This window comes from Macaca thibetana, chromosome 17, assembly GCF_024542745.1.
Source record: "Macaca thibetana thibetana isolate TM-01 chromosome 17, ASM2454274v1, whole genome shotgun sequence".
Classification (NCBI taxonomy): Eukaryota; Metazoa; Chordata; class Mammalia; order Primates; family Cercopithecidae; genus Macaca; species Macaca thibetana.
In genome coordinates, this window is record NC_065594.1 from 57,837,013 (window position 1) to 57,854,051 (window position 17,039).

The 17,039-nt window shown below is 36.6% G+C and overlaps 2 protein-coding genes across 2 annotated transcripts in view; both read right to left on the reverse strand.

Annotated features, from left to right (window-relative positions):
• The window catches only part of MYCBP2 (MYC binding protein 2), a 1,055,480-nt gene that overhangs the window by 855,155 nt on the left and 183,286 nt on the right, over positions 1-17,039 (reverse strand). The window lies entirely within an intron of this gene.
• Positions 111-17,039, reverse strand: part of EDNRB (endothelin receptor type B) — a 922,930-nt gene continuing 906,001 nt past the window's right edge. Inside the window, exons 4-9 of the mRNA XM_050766470.1 lie at positions 8,284-8,396; positions 7,944-8,148; positions 6,006-6,155; positions 5,148-5,281; positions 4,486-4,594; positions 111-2,957 (exon numbers count right to left, since the gene is read on the reverse strand). Coding sequence (XP_050622427.1) covers positions 2,823-2,957; positions 4,486-4,594; positions 5,148-5,281; positions 6,006-6,155; positions 7,944-8,148; positions 8,284-8,396 — 846 coding nt within the window. The 3' untranslated portion in view covers positions 111-2,822. The remainder of the gene's footprint in view (positions 2,958-4,485; positions 4,595-5,147; positions 5,282-6,005; positions 6,156-7,943; positions 8,149-8,283; positions 8,397-17,039) is intronic.

Sequence of the window (17,039 nt, forward strand, 5' to 3'; positions counted from 1 at the left end):
GGAAGACCCAACAGGCCAGTGGAAACTATTACCCAGAAAATCAACCTTGGGAAGTTGAATGTCTGTATATCTGTTTCTTCACAACAATGAAACACACAGTCCAGTCCAGAGACCAGAAATGTGGCATTTTAATTGAATAACTTCATACTTCCTTGATGATTGTATATTTAACATAAATAGTGTCCACTTGTCACATTTATATTTCCTTTAAACAGTCAATTAGTATTTAATGAATTAGTGCCTGTACAATGAAAAATAAGCTAGTTGTTAAAAAAACACAACCTAAAGTTTATTGGTTTTGCTTACATAATAAAAAAATCAGTGACTATAGCCACTTTAAGCAACCAAAAAATCCCCCCAGGTATATAATTTTTTACATTGTTATATTACAGTTTTATAAAGTTAGCTACAGTATACCCATGTTTCGCTATAAACTGTATTCCTTTGGCCATATGTAAGCTATCAATACTAAAAGGTGTTTGAACATACATCCACATTAGCAGTGGATAATAAGGGAGAAAATAGGTTAAAATCTTTTATAAATCTTCTGAGCTGTAACATTCATGTTAACAATAATTTTGTCTGTTGCTATATTAAAGTTCTTAATACTAGGAAACATGTTTTGAAGTTAAATAATAGCACCTTTTTCTATCTTGGTTTTGAGTATATAAAGAAATTATTATTGTTTCTTACTTATCAGCATGTTAAAATTTTGAATCAAACATTTTTTTAAAAAGCCACTGAATGCAATTTTATTATAAATAATGCAAGTATGCTTTTTGTGTGCAGTTTCAAAATTTGGTAAGATAATTACAGAACATGATACTGACATGGAGAAGGAAAGGGTATCAGGATATAAAAATTCAGTACATGGTAATAAAAATAATCTAAAATTTAAATAGAAATAAAAATATATTAATAAACTGTGAAAATATTAGTGATTCAAAGTTAATTTAAAATTGCAAGTCTAAAATGTCTTCTATGATAACAGGCCTCTGAAAAAATGATTGGGATGAAATTAAAAAACAAGTTTGTGGGTGATTTATAAATAGAATCCACATGACATGTGAATTAATTATTATTGCTCTTTCTTTCTGGCCACATTGTTGGGTTTTGGTTTACTGCACCATCACATTCGATATTGACAGAAAACAACATTACTAGCTTATTTCCAACATGTGGCCCAGTTTACTAAAAGAAAAAAAAAGTAAAAATTTGGGCATATTTTAAGACCGAGTTAAAGCTCTTGGGCCCAATTTATTTCTAAAGTCACTCTGAGAACATTGCACTGTGTTTTGCTGGAACAAAATCAGGACCTTTTGCATTGATGTGACGAGGCAATGACGAACGTTAGGCTAAGAATGGGAATCTGTCCCCCTGAGTTTCCTCTCACCCCACCTCATTTCCTCTGTCTTCCGTTTTCTCTTGTACATACTTTCACACACATCTCATCCCAAGCTATTCTAAGGCACTTTGCTTAGAAGATTTAAAAATTAGGCAGGAACGCACAAAGCTAAGAGGTTCTTACAGTCTCAAAAAGCAGTTTTGCCTCTAAGTGAAAGAAAAGCACCACGTCAAGCACACTTTTCTATTGGCTATTTACAAAAATAATACAAAAATTAGTAATAAGCTTTACAGGTAGCCGTTAAATGTACTAATCTGTATGATTTTGAAAAATAGTGTTTTAACTACAGCATTATACATACGCTAGAAACCATTTTAACTACAGCATGGGTGAGAGAGGGTGCTACCTGCCCCCTTGTCATGTGGACACCGCACCAGGCAGTTCACAGTCTCTATTATGAGGTCACTGGCATCTCTCCATTGTAAAGCTATGAACACAGGGCCTGCCCTCGTTTAATCGTCTACATGCAGTGTATGTAGCTAAATATTTACAGATGACAAAACCAAACAGAGTTTAAGCTACAATAGTGAAAGAAGAAGATTTTAATAATCCTGAAAAATTTGTAGATAGTATTTTCTTCACAGGCTATGTGAATGGCAGATTCAAAGAAATCTTTTGGGGTAGCCTTTCAAACATTCTATTTCTCTTTGTGAGGTTTGATCTTATCTGAATGTAAAGGGTGTAATAATTTTCTTTTAAAAAGTATTATATTTTAGATTTGGCTCACACATGTGCCAGTTTATTACATGCTGCTTGTTTGTAACATGTTGGTTACATATTGCAGAATGCTGAGGTTTGGGCTTCTAGTGAAAGGAGTGTAATGATTTTCAAAAACAGCCTTGCTCTTTCAGTTACTCCCTCCTGATCATTTAAATGTTTCTAGTGTCCAAAAAATACAACTAAACTGCTCTCTCATTTGCATCTAATTACAGTCTGATCAATAGTGTGATAATATTAATTAAAAAGTTGTTTTAAAGGATTTTAAAATTTCAAATTGAGTAATTTAAGCTTCATTTAAAAGTTCTGTTTTACAGTGACTTATTCTTCCTTTGTATCAGATTCACATTGATTTAAAAATAAATCTCTTAAATAGAAATTCCGAGTGAGCTCATTCTTAAGCCTAAGGGTTGTGTGAATATCCTGGAAGTTATTAAGAGCTATGTTGAAGTGCTCACCGTAAAAAGGTAAGTGCTTTCACAACGAGGCTTTCTTAATTCCCACTGATTTTCTTTCCATGCTGTAAACAGCTCATAAAATGTCATATGTAGCTATGAGTGTTAAAATAATTACACTTAATATTTTAATAGTGTGCTGTGCAAATACATAGTTTTTTGTTTTGTTTTGACAAATGTTTCATTTTGTTTTAATGACTTCGGTCCAATATAAAGAAAATGAAATACAGTGAATAGTTCTTCTTTCAAGATGAGCTGTATTTATTACTGGAACGGAAGTTGTCATATCCGTGATCATTAGCTTTGAACTTTAAGCACGACTGCTTTTCCTCCAAGGACTGTTTTTCTTCAAATGACTGGCACCAGCAGCATAAGCATGACTGTACAAAACAAAGTAACTCATTATATGTTAACATCAGTCACCTTTCTCAACTCTTCCTCCTCTCCAGGGTTCTGACTTTCTTTGCATAATTAGGAGTTCTTGGGCCCTGTCTTTCGGTGCTCTTTTATTTTCCCTCTTAAAAGAATATACTCACAGAATTAGCATATGATAATTTTTGACTAAAACATGCAGAGAAGAAAAAAACTACATAGTTAAGATTTCTCATCAAGAGAAAGCCACTTTTAATTGATACTTACTCTTGGTTATTTGATAAATATTCTTAATATTTGATAAACATATAATTCAAGACTTTTCCCCATGAAAACAGAAATATGTGCACATACATGAAATAAATAAATTATACACATGTGTATGTGCATGTGCTTGAGAATGTGAGTATATTTTAGTGAGACTGTACTATATGTATACTCCATAACCTTGTAGATACTTTCACACACATCTCATCCCAAGTTATTCTAAGCCACTTTGCTGAGGAGATTTAACCTGCTTTTTCTCACTTGACAGTGACATAAATATCTTTTCATGTCAATTAATTTAATACTGCTTTCTTATTTTTTCAGCCATGTATTCTCATGTCTCTTTTCAATATTGTTAAACAATAAGGTTATATAGTACAAAAGCATCTCAGTTTTCTTTATCCAATTTTTTTCTTGAAATTTTTTAAATATAAAATTTTGTTCATTCTGTTTGTCTTCTGTTCATTCTATATGTAAAAGAAAATGGGAAGTCCACGATTTTATATTCTATAAAATGAAGGTGTTGATACTGACGGAAGTTCTCTTCCAGCTCTAAAATTTGAGTTATGAGTGGGCGAAGAATGATATAGGCTGACTTAGTGTTTACACGGGAGCTACGTTCTCAGCTTTCCAGTAATGAAATACCATGGACAAATGGATGATTTTCGTATTAGGGGAGGGGATATTTTATTTCATGTTAGATTGTTGAAGGAGTGAATGAATAGAAGGATGATAAAATGCAAGTAGCTGAAGAAGGAATTTTATGTATTTCACATTGAACAGCACATCACTGTTATACGAAAAAGGTAGAAAGAGGTAAAACCTAAACTATTTTTTTGTTTACCTTATTATTCTCATAGTCCATGTAAAAAAGGAATTAATTTAGTTACAATAATAATTGCAGCTGCGAAGTTCAGACTCTACCAAAAACAGGGAACAGTGTCTTTAATTCATGTTTAGCCCTTATTTTATTATGTGATGCCTATCAGACATCAATGCATATAATTTTTATTACTTTTTGGTTAACAATTCCATGAGTGTAACTGATTGGCTGAGGCAGTAGGGAGTGGTTGACGAGGATTTATAGGCAAAAATTAATTTTAGTGATTTATAAGCAAAAGTCGTATTTAAAAAAATCATCCATGATGTAATAAAAGGGAAACTATAAAATAATTTACTAAATCTGTCTGGATAGATATACTAATAGTTTTGAAAGCTTATATTTGAGCCATATTACAAAGAGCTTTTTATTTTGGGATAGTCTCTTACCTTAAAGCAGTTTTTGAATCTTTTGCTCACCAAATACAGAGCAATTGGGTTAATGCAGGAATTCAGTGAGGCCATGTTGATGCCAATATAGTCCAATACCAACAGAAAGCTGCAACAAAATAACCCAAAATGTGTCTGAAAAATATGCTATTCTGAACATGTATTCATTGTTGACTTTTGTGCTTTTGTAAGGAAAAAAATACCAATATACCATCGTTCTAAATTTATCACTCGTCTTTGATAATAATGATTCTCTGCCTGTCTCTGTCTCTGTCTCCCTCTAACTCTAGCATCTCTACTGACTTTCCTCCATTTCCTCTTCCCAGGCCCAATTCTTCTCTGTTAAAATAAAATCTCATTTGGAAGTACTGAAGCTGGCTGAAAAGAAGTAATTTAGAAATCGTGTTGGAGAATTGGACCTGACATTTTCCACCTTGGCACTCACTCATCATCTTGACAACTCTGATTCTCTGTCCCTAGTGTTCTTCATACCTCCCCTTCCCTGTCCCTCTCAACAGGACCTCAGAGAAAAATTGGCAACCTCCCTGGCTTCCTAAGGGTTATAAAAATGGTAGTTTCTCTTTCTGCCTATAAAACAGATCGATGGAAACACTTCTGAGTGGCATTTGTTTACAAGACCATTTCTAGTTTGCCTTACTTACCTCAAAAGTTCACATCTATTGGGATCATTCTGATTATAAAGAGTGAGCTTCAGAATCCTGCTGAGGTGAAGGGGAAGCCAGCAGAGGGCAAATACAAGGACCAGGCAAAAGACGGTTTTGGCCACTTCCCGTCTCTGAAATAAATCCATAGTTTGACCCTTAAAAGATGGCTCATTATATTTATAGCATTCTCTCTTCTAAAACATTTAATATTGTCTACAAAAAGTCAGCGGCATATGCAAAAACTCAGGACACTGAGCTTTATATGGAATAGTTAATGTGAAGTGGAACCGAAGTGACTAGAGATTCATCTTTTTTTTTTTTTTTTTTTGAGACGGAGTCTCGCTCTGCCGCCCAGGCTGGAGTGCAGTGGCCGGATCTCAGCTCACTGCAAGCTCCGCCTCCCGGGTTCACGCCATTCTCCTGCCTCAGCCTCCGGAGTAGCTGGGACTACAGGCGCCCGCCACCGCGCCCGGATAGTTTTTTTTTTTTTTTTTTGTATTTTTTAGTAGAGACGGGGTTTCACCATGTTAGCCAGGATGGTCTCGATCTCCTGACCTCGTGATCCGCCCATCTCGGCCTCCCAAAGTGCTGGGATTACAGGCTTGAGCCACCGCGCCCGGCCTAGAGATTCATCTTTAAAAAGTTCAGATTCTCCCTAGATCATTTTAGATTATATAGAATATCTCTAAATAAATAATATAAAAATATTCTTTGTCTATTTAAAACTACCAGAAGCAAGAAAAAGGAAATATGCTCTGGTATATAATAATGTTAGTTTATCATCATCATCATCATCATTTTCATATTCATAATTATAATTTCAACATGAGTTATCAAATATTTGTATTTTCTTACCTGCTTTAGGTGATCATTTAAAGCAATCTGCATGCCACTTTTCTTTCTCAACATTTCACAGGTCATCAGGGTATAAAAAAATGCAGTGATGGCCAATGGCAAGCAGAAATAGAAACTGAATAGCCACCAATCTTTTGCTGTCTTGTAAAACTAGGGGGATGAGAGAATTTTTATGATTAATACTCCTCTGTAAGAAAATATTATATAACAAATGTTAAACTTAAAAAAAATTCGTCAGGGAATGAGTATCTTCTAAATTAGATCCAGTTTATATATACTGTGCAGAATCTTTCAGGCCACACTTACTGAACAAATAAATAGTCATGTTAAATAAAACCCAAATTTTACCAAAAACATTTCAGTTCTCTAAGACAATGTGTTATAAGCATGCATAAAAACTTAAGTAGTTAGGCAAAATTTGAAATATTTGGTAATTCAATGTTTTGTCTTCACATAAGAAAGTTATCCTCAGAGTATTCTTTGTGTGAAATATAACACCTAAATATATAAAGATAACTTGGTGTTTAGATGAAGTTCTCACTTTTTAGCAAGTTTGTTTAATGGGAAAAACAGATATGAAAAGGTCTAGGTTAACCATTTAGCTCAGTAACATATAAATCTAACCTCGCAAAAAGATAAAAGCTGCTTTTGACTTATGTCATATCTCTTATTCTTTTTCTTCTCTGTTATCGTTTTCATATTGCTTTAGATATATCTGTGTTGGAGAGGAATTTATGTAACCCAGTCAGCACTTTTTTTTCCCGTATATATACAGTTCATAAAGTTTTATTTAGTCTCCTTGTGTATACAATAGAAAACAATTATTGGGAGTAGTTAGGCCAGCCCCCTTTGCATTAATGCCTCTTAACTCATTCTGTTTGGAAGAGCCTTTTACACTCAGGATCTATCTTCTGGAAACCAGCATCATCATTCTTTTTCTATTCCCAAATCAAATGTTCTTTAATAAATGACCAGGATGAAGAGTTTCTTGCAATGGCAGCTTTCTCCTTGGCATCAAAGACAAAGAGAGGGGAGTCTTTCCATTCAGACTCCATCCATATCAGGGTGACTTCTATCTGAATATTTGCTGGACCATACACTCCTCTGACAACTACTATGCTATCTTGTGCAGATTACGTAGTAGCTGTCAGTCCTAATGGGACTGTAGGATACAGTAAATTCCTCTTCAGAGAACCAATACATCAGTGTGTTCAGCTTCCCTGTTCTTTGTTCTGCATTTTAAAGTTTAACTTCCTCGTTCTTTACATCTCCTTGCCCCTAGTTTCAGTAAACAACCCCCTCCTAGCCTCTATCACCTGCTCTTTCCTTAGTCATCCTTAGTCACCTGCTCTGTAACCATCCTTCTGCTGAAACTACTCATCCCACCACTCCAGCTCGTATCCCTGCTCTCTTTAAAATAGCCGACTGGAATTAACTTAGACTGTGCGGTCCAACCTTACCTAAAGGGGAAAGATGCAGCAGTAGGAACTAGCTGCATCAGGGATAACACCCCATCCCACTCCCCTGTCTGGTATGCTTTCACCATTGCTCCATTGTGAGACGCACCCTTCTATAGAAGAAAATTGCCTTGCTGAGAAACCTTTTGCCTGAGTGCTATTTTCACTTTGTGGCACCAAGCATTTTACTTCTAACATGGCTTTGGGTAGAAAAGCTATAAATTCACATCAATTCTTTCATGTGAACTTAGTTTATCCATGCCACTGAGAGCAAGGGGATTCTTAGAGAAGTAGTGATTTACCTTCTTGCCTCTTGAGTCATTGGTCACCATTAACCCCACAGTGCTTGGATCTACACTCTTAATTTATGCCAAGGACAGTCATAAATCAACAGTTTCCCAAGGAGTGGGAAACAGGAGAAAAATAGCTAAATAGTTATAAGGCAAGAGCAGAAAGGAAAATTTAAAAAAGTAAAATTTACCTGCATGAAAGCTGTCTTCTGAACAGGATGAAGCAAGCAGATTCGCAGATAACTTCCTTTGTAGTCCATCGTAATCATATCAAAACCTATGGCTTCAGGGACAGCCAGAACCACAGAGACCACCCAAATCAAAACAATTTCTACTGCTGTCCATTTTGGAACCCCAATTCCTTTAATTCTACTCCAAGAAGCAACAGCTCGATATCTGGAGATAAAAATAGAATTGTATTTTAAGCTGGCATACCTTAGTTTTATTGAATTGCACAGCTTATTTTCTAAGTAACATGCAAAACAATAGTATAGCATTCAGAATATTCTTGGCTTAAATAGAAGCTTCTACCTGTCAATACTCAGAGCACATAGACTCAGCACAGTGATTCCCACGGAGGCTTTCTGTATGAAAGGTACCAGCTTACACATCTCAGCTCCAAATGGCCAGTCCTCTGCCAGCAGCTGCATTGAGGAGACATGAAGCTCTGTTAGGGGGTTTCATAAGATGCCCTCTAAATTGTATCACTTAGTGGAGCATAATTAACATGCAGAGTAGGATAAATTCTGGTTGTCATTCTTTGTCTCATGGACTACTTCTTTGAAAAGCACCATTGTTCGACATATGTGTGGTACAGGAAAGTGTGTTGGGATTGATGAAAATGCAGCCAGCTTATAAGAAGTCATCATGCGTATATAGTAGCTTAGAGTTCAGCTCACCTCATCAGAGCAAACTTGGGCCAATCACTTAGGTTCCTCCTGAAAATTGAACCTGTATACTGTCATAGAGTCTGAAATACCCAGGTCATGGCCAAAGCAAAATATGGGTTAATTAAAATTGATTTATAAATAGTCCTTAGCTGAGGAGACCAGACTTCCCTATTGAAGTAGTACTCTATGCAGAACAACATGTACATTCATGCACTTGTTCTTCACTGCAGTCCGTTTACCTAACTGAACAGTCATTCAGTTGGAGTAGCTATGCAGTTGCTTGAACAGCCCAGGCATATTTCTACTTAGGGCTTTCACTCTAGGTCCTTCCTTATCTTAGAAGGCTCTTTCCCCACAGATTCACCTGGTTAAGCCCCTTATCTCCTTCAGGTCTTGCTCAAATTTCATCTTTTCAACATGACTTACCTTGACACACACTATTAGATGCCATAACTGGTCAGGCATCCCTATCTCCCTACTCTCTTTTCCTTTTTATCCATAGTCTATCAATTCCTGTGGCATATCACATTAACTTATTTGTTTGCTTAGTTTTTTTTTTCTGTCTGGATCCCTGGAGTGTAAGACAGACTATGAGCTTCACAACTGCCTAGACCAGTGCCTAATGCATAGCAGATGTTTAATATTAACAGTGCTTGATTCATAGACTCTAAAATATAACAACGACTGGCTATATAAGGAGCAAGAAGACATAGTTATTGCTATTTTATATATATATAGATATACACACACACATAGTATGTAATATATATACAGTGTGTATATATATACACATATATATTTCTCTTTATCTGATTGTAGACTACGCAACCATCTATTATTAAATGTGGTTATTTTCTTTCTTAGGGCGATGTGGTGTGTCCCACACTGGTAAATGAATCACTTTAGGTAAACATCTGGATCAAATGTTCATGCGGTTTTGAAAATAAAGAAAAGTATTTCAAATCCATGGGTCTTAAAAATATTTTGAAAAACAACCTTCCAAAAGTGAAAATTATTTTGAGACACAATGGAGTCTTTCCATCCTTTCACTAGTAGTGAAGACTCTACTGAGTTTGTCAAGCTGAGTTGATTGTTCTATAACTAGAAACACGTCAAAGGCTAAAATGTGTGTCTCATAATGAATTTGACTTGGAGACTCAACATAGGACCAATTTCATTTCTAAATTAGATATCAAAACTTATACAGACATGTGGGATAAAAGTTGGCAGACTTATCATATATGCTTAATGTAGGATCCTGAAAACCTACAGAGCCAGGCAGGTAACACAGATAAGTGGAGGGTGCCAGGTCTCAGAAAGTCATTGGTGTCAGGAAGATGATAGGGAGTGGGGTGGGGTCTGGGGTAAACTTTGTCTGAAAGGAGCAGCAGCTAATAGATATCACACACTTTTTTCTAAGGGACCCCAAATACAAAAATCTCTTGATTTTTCAAAAGAACCCAGATTGGAATTTTTATATGAATCTCATAATTTATTAAAGTTCAATTCATATTTTTTTAAAGAAACCTCTCAGATAACATTATATTATCAAAATACATCGGTGAGCCATCATAGTCTCTATCTTGTGACTTCTGGGTTAATCAACTGACTCATTAATTATGCTTGTTCAGTCATTCATTCAATAAATATTTATTGAGCATTCACTATCTGTCAGACACTATTCTGAGCACTTCTGCTCACATGGAGTTTACAGTCTAGTGAGGGAGGCAGACAAAAAACACATACATACTTAAAATGGTGTTAAACAGAGGCTGTGATCATATTGAGTGAGGGTGGGATTGGAGGTGTTTTTTTTTTTTTTTTTTTTTGAGACGGAGTCTCGCTCTGTCGCCCAGGCTGGAGTGCAGTGGCCGGACCTCAGCTCACTGCAAGCTCCACCTCCTGGGTTTACGCCATTCTCCTGCCTCAGCCTCCTGAGTAGCTGGGACTACAGGCGCCCGCCACCTTGCCCGGCTAGTTTTTTGTATTTTTTTTAGTAGAGACGGGGTTTCACCGTGTTAGCCAGGATGGTCTCGATCTCCTGACCTCATGATCTGCCCGTCTTGGCCTCCCAAAGTGCTGGGATTACAAGCTTGAGCCACCGTGCCCGGCTAAGGTGTTTTCTTGATAAGCTTCTCAGTAAGGTCACCCTGAAGAGACAACATTTGGAGAGGGACTTGATTGAAATAAGACAGTAAGCCATGCGAAGAGCATGTGCAAATGCCCTAAGGTCAAAACAAGCCTGGTGAACTGGAGGTACAGCAATGAGGCTACTAGCTACTAAAGCTGGAGAAGAGTAACCCAGACCAAATGCATGGAAAATGAAGTTGTAGAAGGAACAATTTAAATGCTTTTTTGAGGGAATTCATTGCAAGGTTTGGAGAAGGGAAATGGTATGATCTAACATATTTTTCAAGAGATCACTGTGCTGCCCAGTGTAGAATAGAATGTAGGGCCAAGAAAGGAAGCACTGATGAGAACTAGTGGTGAGCTGGACCCTGTGTGCCCCGAGGCTGAGGAGAGTGGGTTATAGCCTGTATTCATTTTAAGGGTAGGGCTAGCTAGCAGGACTTGCTGATGGGTTGGACAATTGATGTGAGGAGTCAGGACACTCACAGAGGTTTATCCCGTGCATGGTGAAGTCATTTACTGAAATGGGGGAGACTTGGTGCACCACAGGTCTGAACCAGCTTTGAACTCATGTAGCTTTAAAAGAACTGCCAATTACCCTTAGAAATAAGAATAAAAATTATCCAACTGGTTACAAGGATTGTGCTAGAACCAGCCAGGTATAACTTATTCAGACAATATTCTACTATTGATTACTTCTCCCTTCCAAACATGAAGCCTAATTTCCCTGCCTTTGAATGTGGATTGGACTTAGTGATTTGCTTTTAATGCATACAGTGTGACAAAAGTGATGATGTGTGATGTCTGAGACTAGTTCCTAAAGAACTGGCTTTCTCTCTCTTGGGTCACTTATTCTGGGAGAGGCCAGCTGCCATGTCATGAGGACACTCAAGCACCTCTGTGGGGAAGCCAAATGGCAAAGAACCGAGGCCTCTTGAAAACATCAAGCACTAATTTGCCAGGTCTGTGAATAAGAGGATCCTCCAGCTTTAGTCAAACTTGGGCAACTGCAGTTCCAGCCAGGATTTTGCGTGTACCTTCTTGAGAGACCCTGAGCCAGGGCCACCCAGCTAAGCCACTCCTTAATTGCCAAACCAAAGACACAATGTGATTTAAAAAATATTTACTGTTTTAAGCCACTAAATTGTAGGGTAATTTGTTACTCTTCATTAGGAAACCAATATGCTTGCAATTGGTTGCTCACTTAAGTGAGTAATAGATCCACATTTGAACTCAGATGGTCTAGAGCCTATGCTTACAACCACTATAATACCTGCCCGACAGTGTTTTGAAGGAGGTGATTGTACAAAAAAAGTTTAGAATTAAATCAAATATTATTTTTTAAACCTATAGCTGTGTGTCAAATCATGGTAAAATATCTAGGTGCAGAGCAAAATCTTCTGCTCACCTAGTGCGATGGTTAACTTTATGTGTTAACTTGACCAGCCACAGGTTGCTCGATTAAACATTATTTCTGGGTGTGTCTGTGAGGATGTGTCTGGAAGAAATTAGTATATGAATTTGTGGACTCAGTACAGCTGACTGCCTTACCCTAGGTGTGTGGGCATTATCCAATCTGCTGAGGGTCTGAATAGAACAAAAGGCAGAGGCAGAAGGAATTTGCCCCTTTTTCTTCCTGCCTATCTGGAATGTCTCATTTCATCTCCTTTGGCCCTCAGACTGGTTTCTCAGGCCTTTGGACTTGGATTGAATTACACCGCTGGCTTTCCTACATTTGCAGCTTGCAGATGGCCAATTATGGGACTTCTCAGCCTCTATAATCTCATAAACTGATTCCTCATTATCTATTTATCCGTCTGTCTGACTACTTACCTACCTATCTACCTATCCCTCCATCTATCTATCCCACTGGTTCTGTTTCTCTGGAGAACCCTGACTAATGCCCCTAGTTATTTTATTCAAATAATGTCCAGACATTTGGATATTTTAAAATATTCTATTCTGTCTTAAATTAGTTCCAAATATGGTAATACTGTTATCCTGTAGGTACCGCTATCAGAATAATCAAGATGAATGAGCATCCAGACCACTGAAGGAAAAGAAGTCTGGCCGATGAAAATGAGCTCTGCACTGAATCCAGGCCATGTTTTGAGGTTTCCATTGTTTTTGGCTCAGCCTAGAAATTGGATTATTTCTCTTCATACCACTGGAGGCCTGCAGCCCAACCTCTGACCCAAGCTATCACAGAAAACAGGGAAACACAAACTGAAAATTGTAACAATACTCTTCAAGCTCAACAGACAGATAGTCAGAAACGTAATCACCATGGAGAGATTACAGTTTTCTAGTCTACACTTTTGAAGGGAAAGAGAGTGCAAAAAAAAAAAAAAAAAAAAAAAAAAAAAAAAGAGAGAGAGAGCATTAACCTTTATCAGCTTGCATTTCATGCTTTCAATTCAGAACTGGATGCTATTCGTTCTGGAAGGCCACAGAAGATGTGGGAAGAGCATCACTGTTGCTTCCATTATTTTGTAGTGAGAAGAATGACTTTGGCAAGACTCTAAATGCTCTTCATCTAAAAAGCTTACCTTCTGCCTCACTGATCAGAAGGCTTTGTGGAGACCCAGCAAAGCCTGATACTCTGTGACAGAAACCATGCCCAGTATTGATGTTCATCTCTGTCATATTAATGGCCTCTAGCAAGAAAGTCTTTAGGCAAGCTATTGCTTGAAACTTATCTAAAATATAAAGGTATCCACTTGTTTAATGCAAAAAACGTCCCAGGTGGGGAAAAACTATGAAGCTTTGCCAAAAAAAAAAATTCACTCTCAACCAAGATGACATCTTTACAATTTGGTGAGAGATTGTTCTTAGATATGGGTGTGATTCTTAGACATTCATTTCTTCATCATTCTTTGGGAAAAATAACAACATCTAACATCTATAATCTGAAGTCTAACGATACAGCTTTCCCCACTGAAAAGGAAATGGATTCACTTTATTGCAAGAGGAAGCAACTCTAACTTTAAACCCAGCAATAACACATTCCTTATTCCCTATTTTTAGTTTTTTCTTTGGACTTTACCCCATTAAATTAGATAACTTAAGGGCAAAGTCTGAACAGTGAAGACAATTCAAACATGTAATCAAAAGGCGTCTCTCTGATCGCAAAAAGGGTGTTTAGAGTTAAATCTTGACACTATGTCCCTTTCACATAAATTAAAATTTTAAATCCTGTTTAAAATTAAGTTGAATATATGTTGCCTAACATTTATCAAATATGAGCCAGTTGGCAAATACTCACATAACTGGCACTGCTTTTCATATCGTGATGTCTCATCTAACTGAATAGCTGTTGTTAGTGTTTAGTCCTGCTGGCAATGTGGTATCCATTTGACAAAATGATAGCCTAGGTTTGTGCTGACCCATTTTACCCTAAGGCTTATATTGCTTCTCTAGAACATTTATTTTGGATGATAAACAGAAATAAACAAACATTAGATTGAAAAAAGAGGTGACCATACTGGCTAAAAGATTTCTACTCAAGAAAGACCATAATTTTATAAATTTACATAGGAACAACTGCTTGAGAAAGAAACAAGGCAAGAGAATCCAAATAAATTTTTCTACTACATTATAAAGTCATTTTTATATTATAGCTTAAAAAATGTCTAAAAGGATAAATAGCATGAATAGGAAATAAATATTCTTTATTTATTTGAGGATTTTGTGAAGTGGATCCTAAAAAATCTCTCCAACTGGGGGATTTACATTTTTCATTTCTCTTTTTAATTAAAAATCACATACTTGAGATAATAAATGAAGAAAAAAAAATCCTGTTAACACACACCCCTATTAATGCCAGGAGGAGTCAAGCCCCATAAGGTCAGGAAATGCTAAAGTTAACCATCTTGCACAAGCAAATGTTCATTCGCCTCATTAAACATACATAGCATTTTCTTTTTCTATTTTATTAAATTAGAAGTATACACTGAGCTTTAACTGTTTATTTGTTTCAGAATATCCTAAAACATTTATAATGCCTAGCACAGTGCTTGGCACATAGTGGTCACTCATTCAATGCTTGTTAAGTAACGATGAACGGATGAGTGAATGAATGAATTTGATCATAAGGCAGAAATCATCTATGACAAAACATTTGCCATACGTCTTTCAGTTCTCATATTCTACATATATTCTTTACAGAATTGACATGACTGTATATTTACTATTTATATTTTCTAGTCCTGATGATCAGGTCTTCTTGGCACATAGAGTCAGAAACTCTAGAATTGAGGCTTGAGGGTGGGCTGTACTGTCGTTGGAGTTCCGCTCTTCCATGCAGGCCGGAAAAGGTAACAACAAAAATTCCTCTCCCACCCTCTCTCTCCTATTCAAAACTTGTCAAGGCAATGCCTGATATAAAACAGAACCTACTGTTTCTCACTATGTAATGGGATTCTATGAAAAGCTTTAGTTGTGGAGGGGATTGTAAGTTTCGTGGAAGTAGATGCAGTAAACATACGGACATTATTAGAGATGATTGTTTTAGAGGATGAGTGAGTGGTGTAATTAAGAGGACAACCAAGGTTACTTTGCCAGACTGCAGTCTATTCCATCCTGTGATAAATTGTGAACGTTTCTTTAAACGACTGGCATTATATAAATGTTTTCACAATAAGAGTCAAAAAAGGAAAATAATGGAATGGCTGCATTTGCCAACTCTAGGAAAGGGTGTATTCTGTTTTTATCTCTGTTTCCTGTAGTAGTTAAGAGTTTTTTCTGTGTTTGAACTAGAGTTTTAATGAGATAGGGCACCTTCATTCAAGGACTTGCATGACAGAACTCTTTCTGTATTGGTACATAGAGAAATAGTTCAAAGTAAACTTTGAATTTGGAGTCAATATGCTGATCAAGTGCATGGAAATTTCTTTTTCTTGACATACAGTGCACTTGTGCCCTGAAGGACAAATACAAATTACAAGCTCTACCCTGCATCCATCAAAATGTACTTAATCACTTAAAGATTAGGCTATGTGAGTTAGAAATATGTGGGTCAGAAATAATGTTAGCTTATCCCCCAGGGGTGCCATCTCAGTAGATTACAATATGAACAGTGCCCCCTAGAGTTGTGCAAGGCAACAGTTCTGTCCGTGGGAATCTATTTCACACACATCCACAAAACAGAGGCCTTTTCAAAGCTCTGAAAAGATTCCTATAACTTTCTGAAATAGAACAATGGCTTATGAAAATGAATTAAAGTTCTTGAAACAAAATCTCTAAAAGAAACAGAGAGATAGAAAACAATTTTTAAAAATATTTCTTAAGAGAAATTGAAGTTTACCTCAAATATATTTTCCTACCAGAAATTTATTTCTAAGTCTGTAACAGGCCAGGAAAGAAATTGATTGTACTCTTTCATTATCTAAGTTTAAAACTATATCCAAAGTTTGAGCTTTAAAACTTTCACCGACATATTACATATTTTGAAAAGATCCAACTAAGAGAAATAACAAAACCCACTCACAAACCTGGTCTATTATTAGTTGACTTATCACTGATGACATCTGAAGAAACTGAAGAATGAGAACCTGAGCGCCTCCTGGCTCAGAACGAGACTTGCAAACTACATGAATTCAACGAACCCTATTAAGTAACTTCATGCCATACCTAAGCCTAATTCTATCTGTGGAATATGTTATGGGAGACTAATAAGCTATGATCAGAAAATGTCTGATTACTATGGAATCTGAAAGCCCATTAAAATAGTCTGAAAACACTGAGCGAGCGGGAAGAAGACAGCGTACAGTGTAAACATTCTGAGGATAGTTTTCCTCCTTTCCGGAAACTACAATGAAACTGAAGAAGAGAGAAGTAGAGAAAAGACACAGGTCAGCAGGCATGAGTGCAGTTTTGAGCCTCAAAAGGGGAGACTTGCTTGAGAAATGCTTCAATCAGTTTTGTTAATAAATTTCTGATTCAAGAATGATCCTCTTCTATCTTCTCCCTTCACCCTTTCTCCTCTCTCTTTCCCTCTCTCCCATCCACCACCATATTTTGGCCATTTTCTTGGTCCTTTACATTTTCACCAGAGGCCTTATAGGGAATGATAAATAACTCTAAAATAAAAGCATTGGAAATAATAAAAAGTCTAAAATTAGAGAAGTTGTATACCCATACACCACATCCAGCTATCTCCCAAACATAACCAACCTCTTTTTAACTGTGCAAAGTTCTGAAAGAGAATGTTTCACATCATAAATTACATCCTGAATCTTATTTCAGCTCAGGCTTTATCTGTCAACA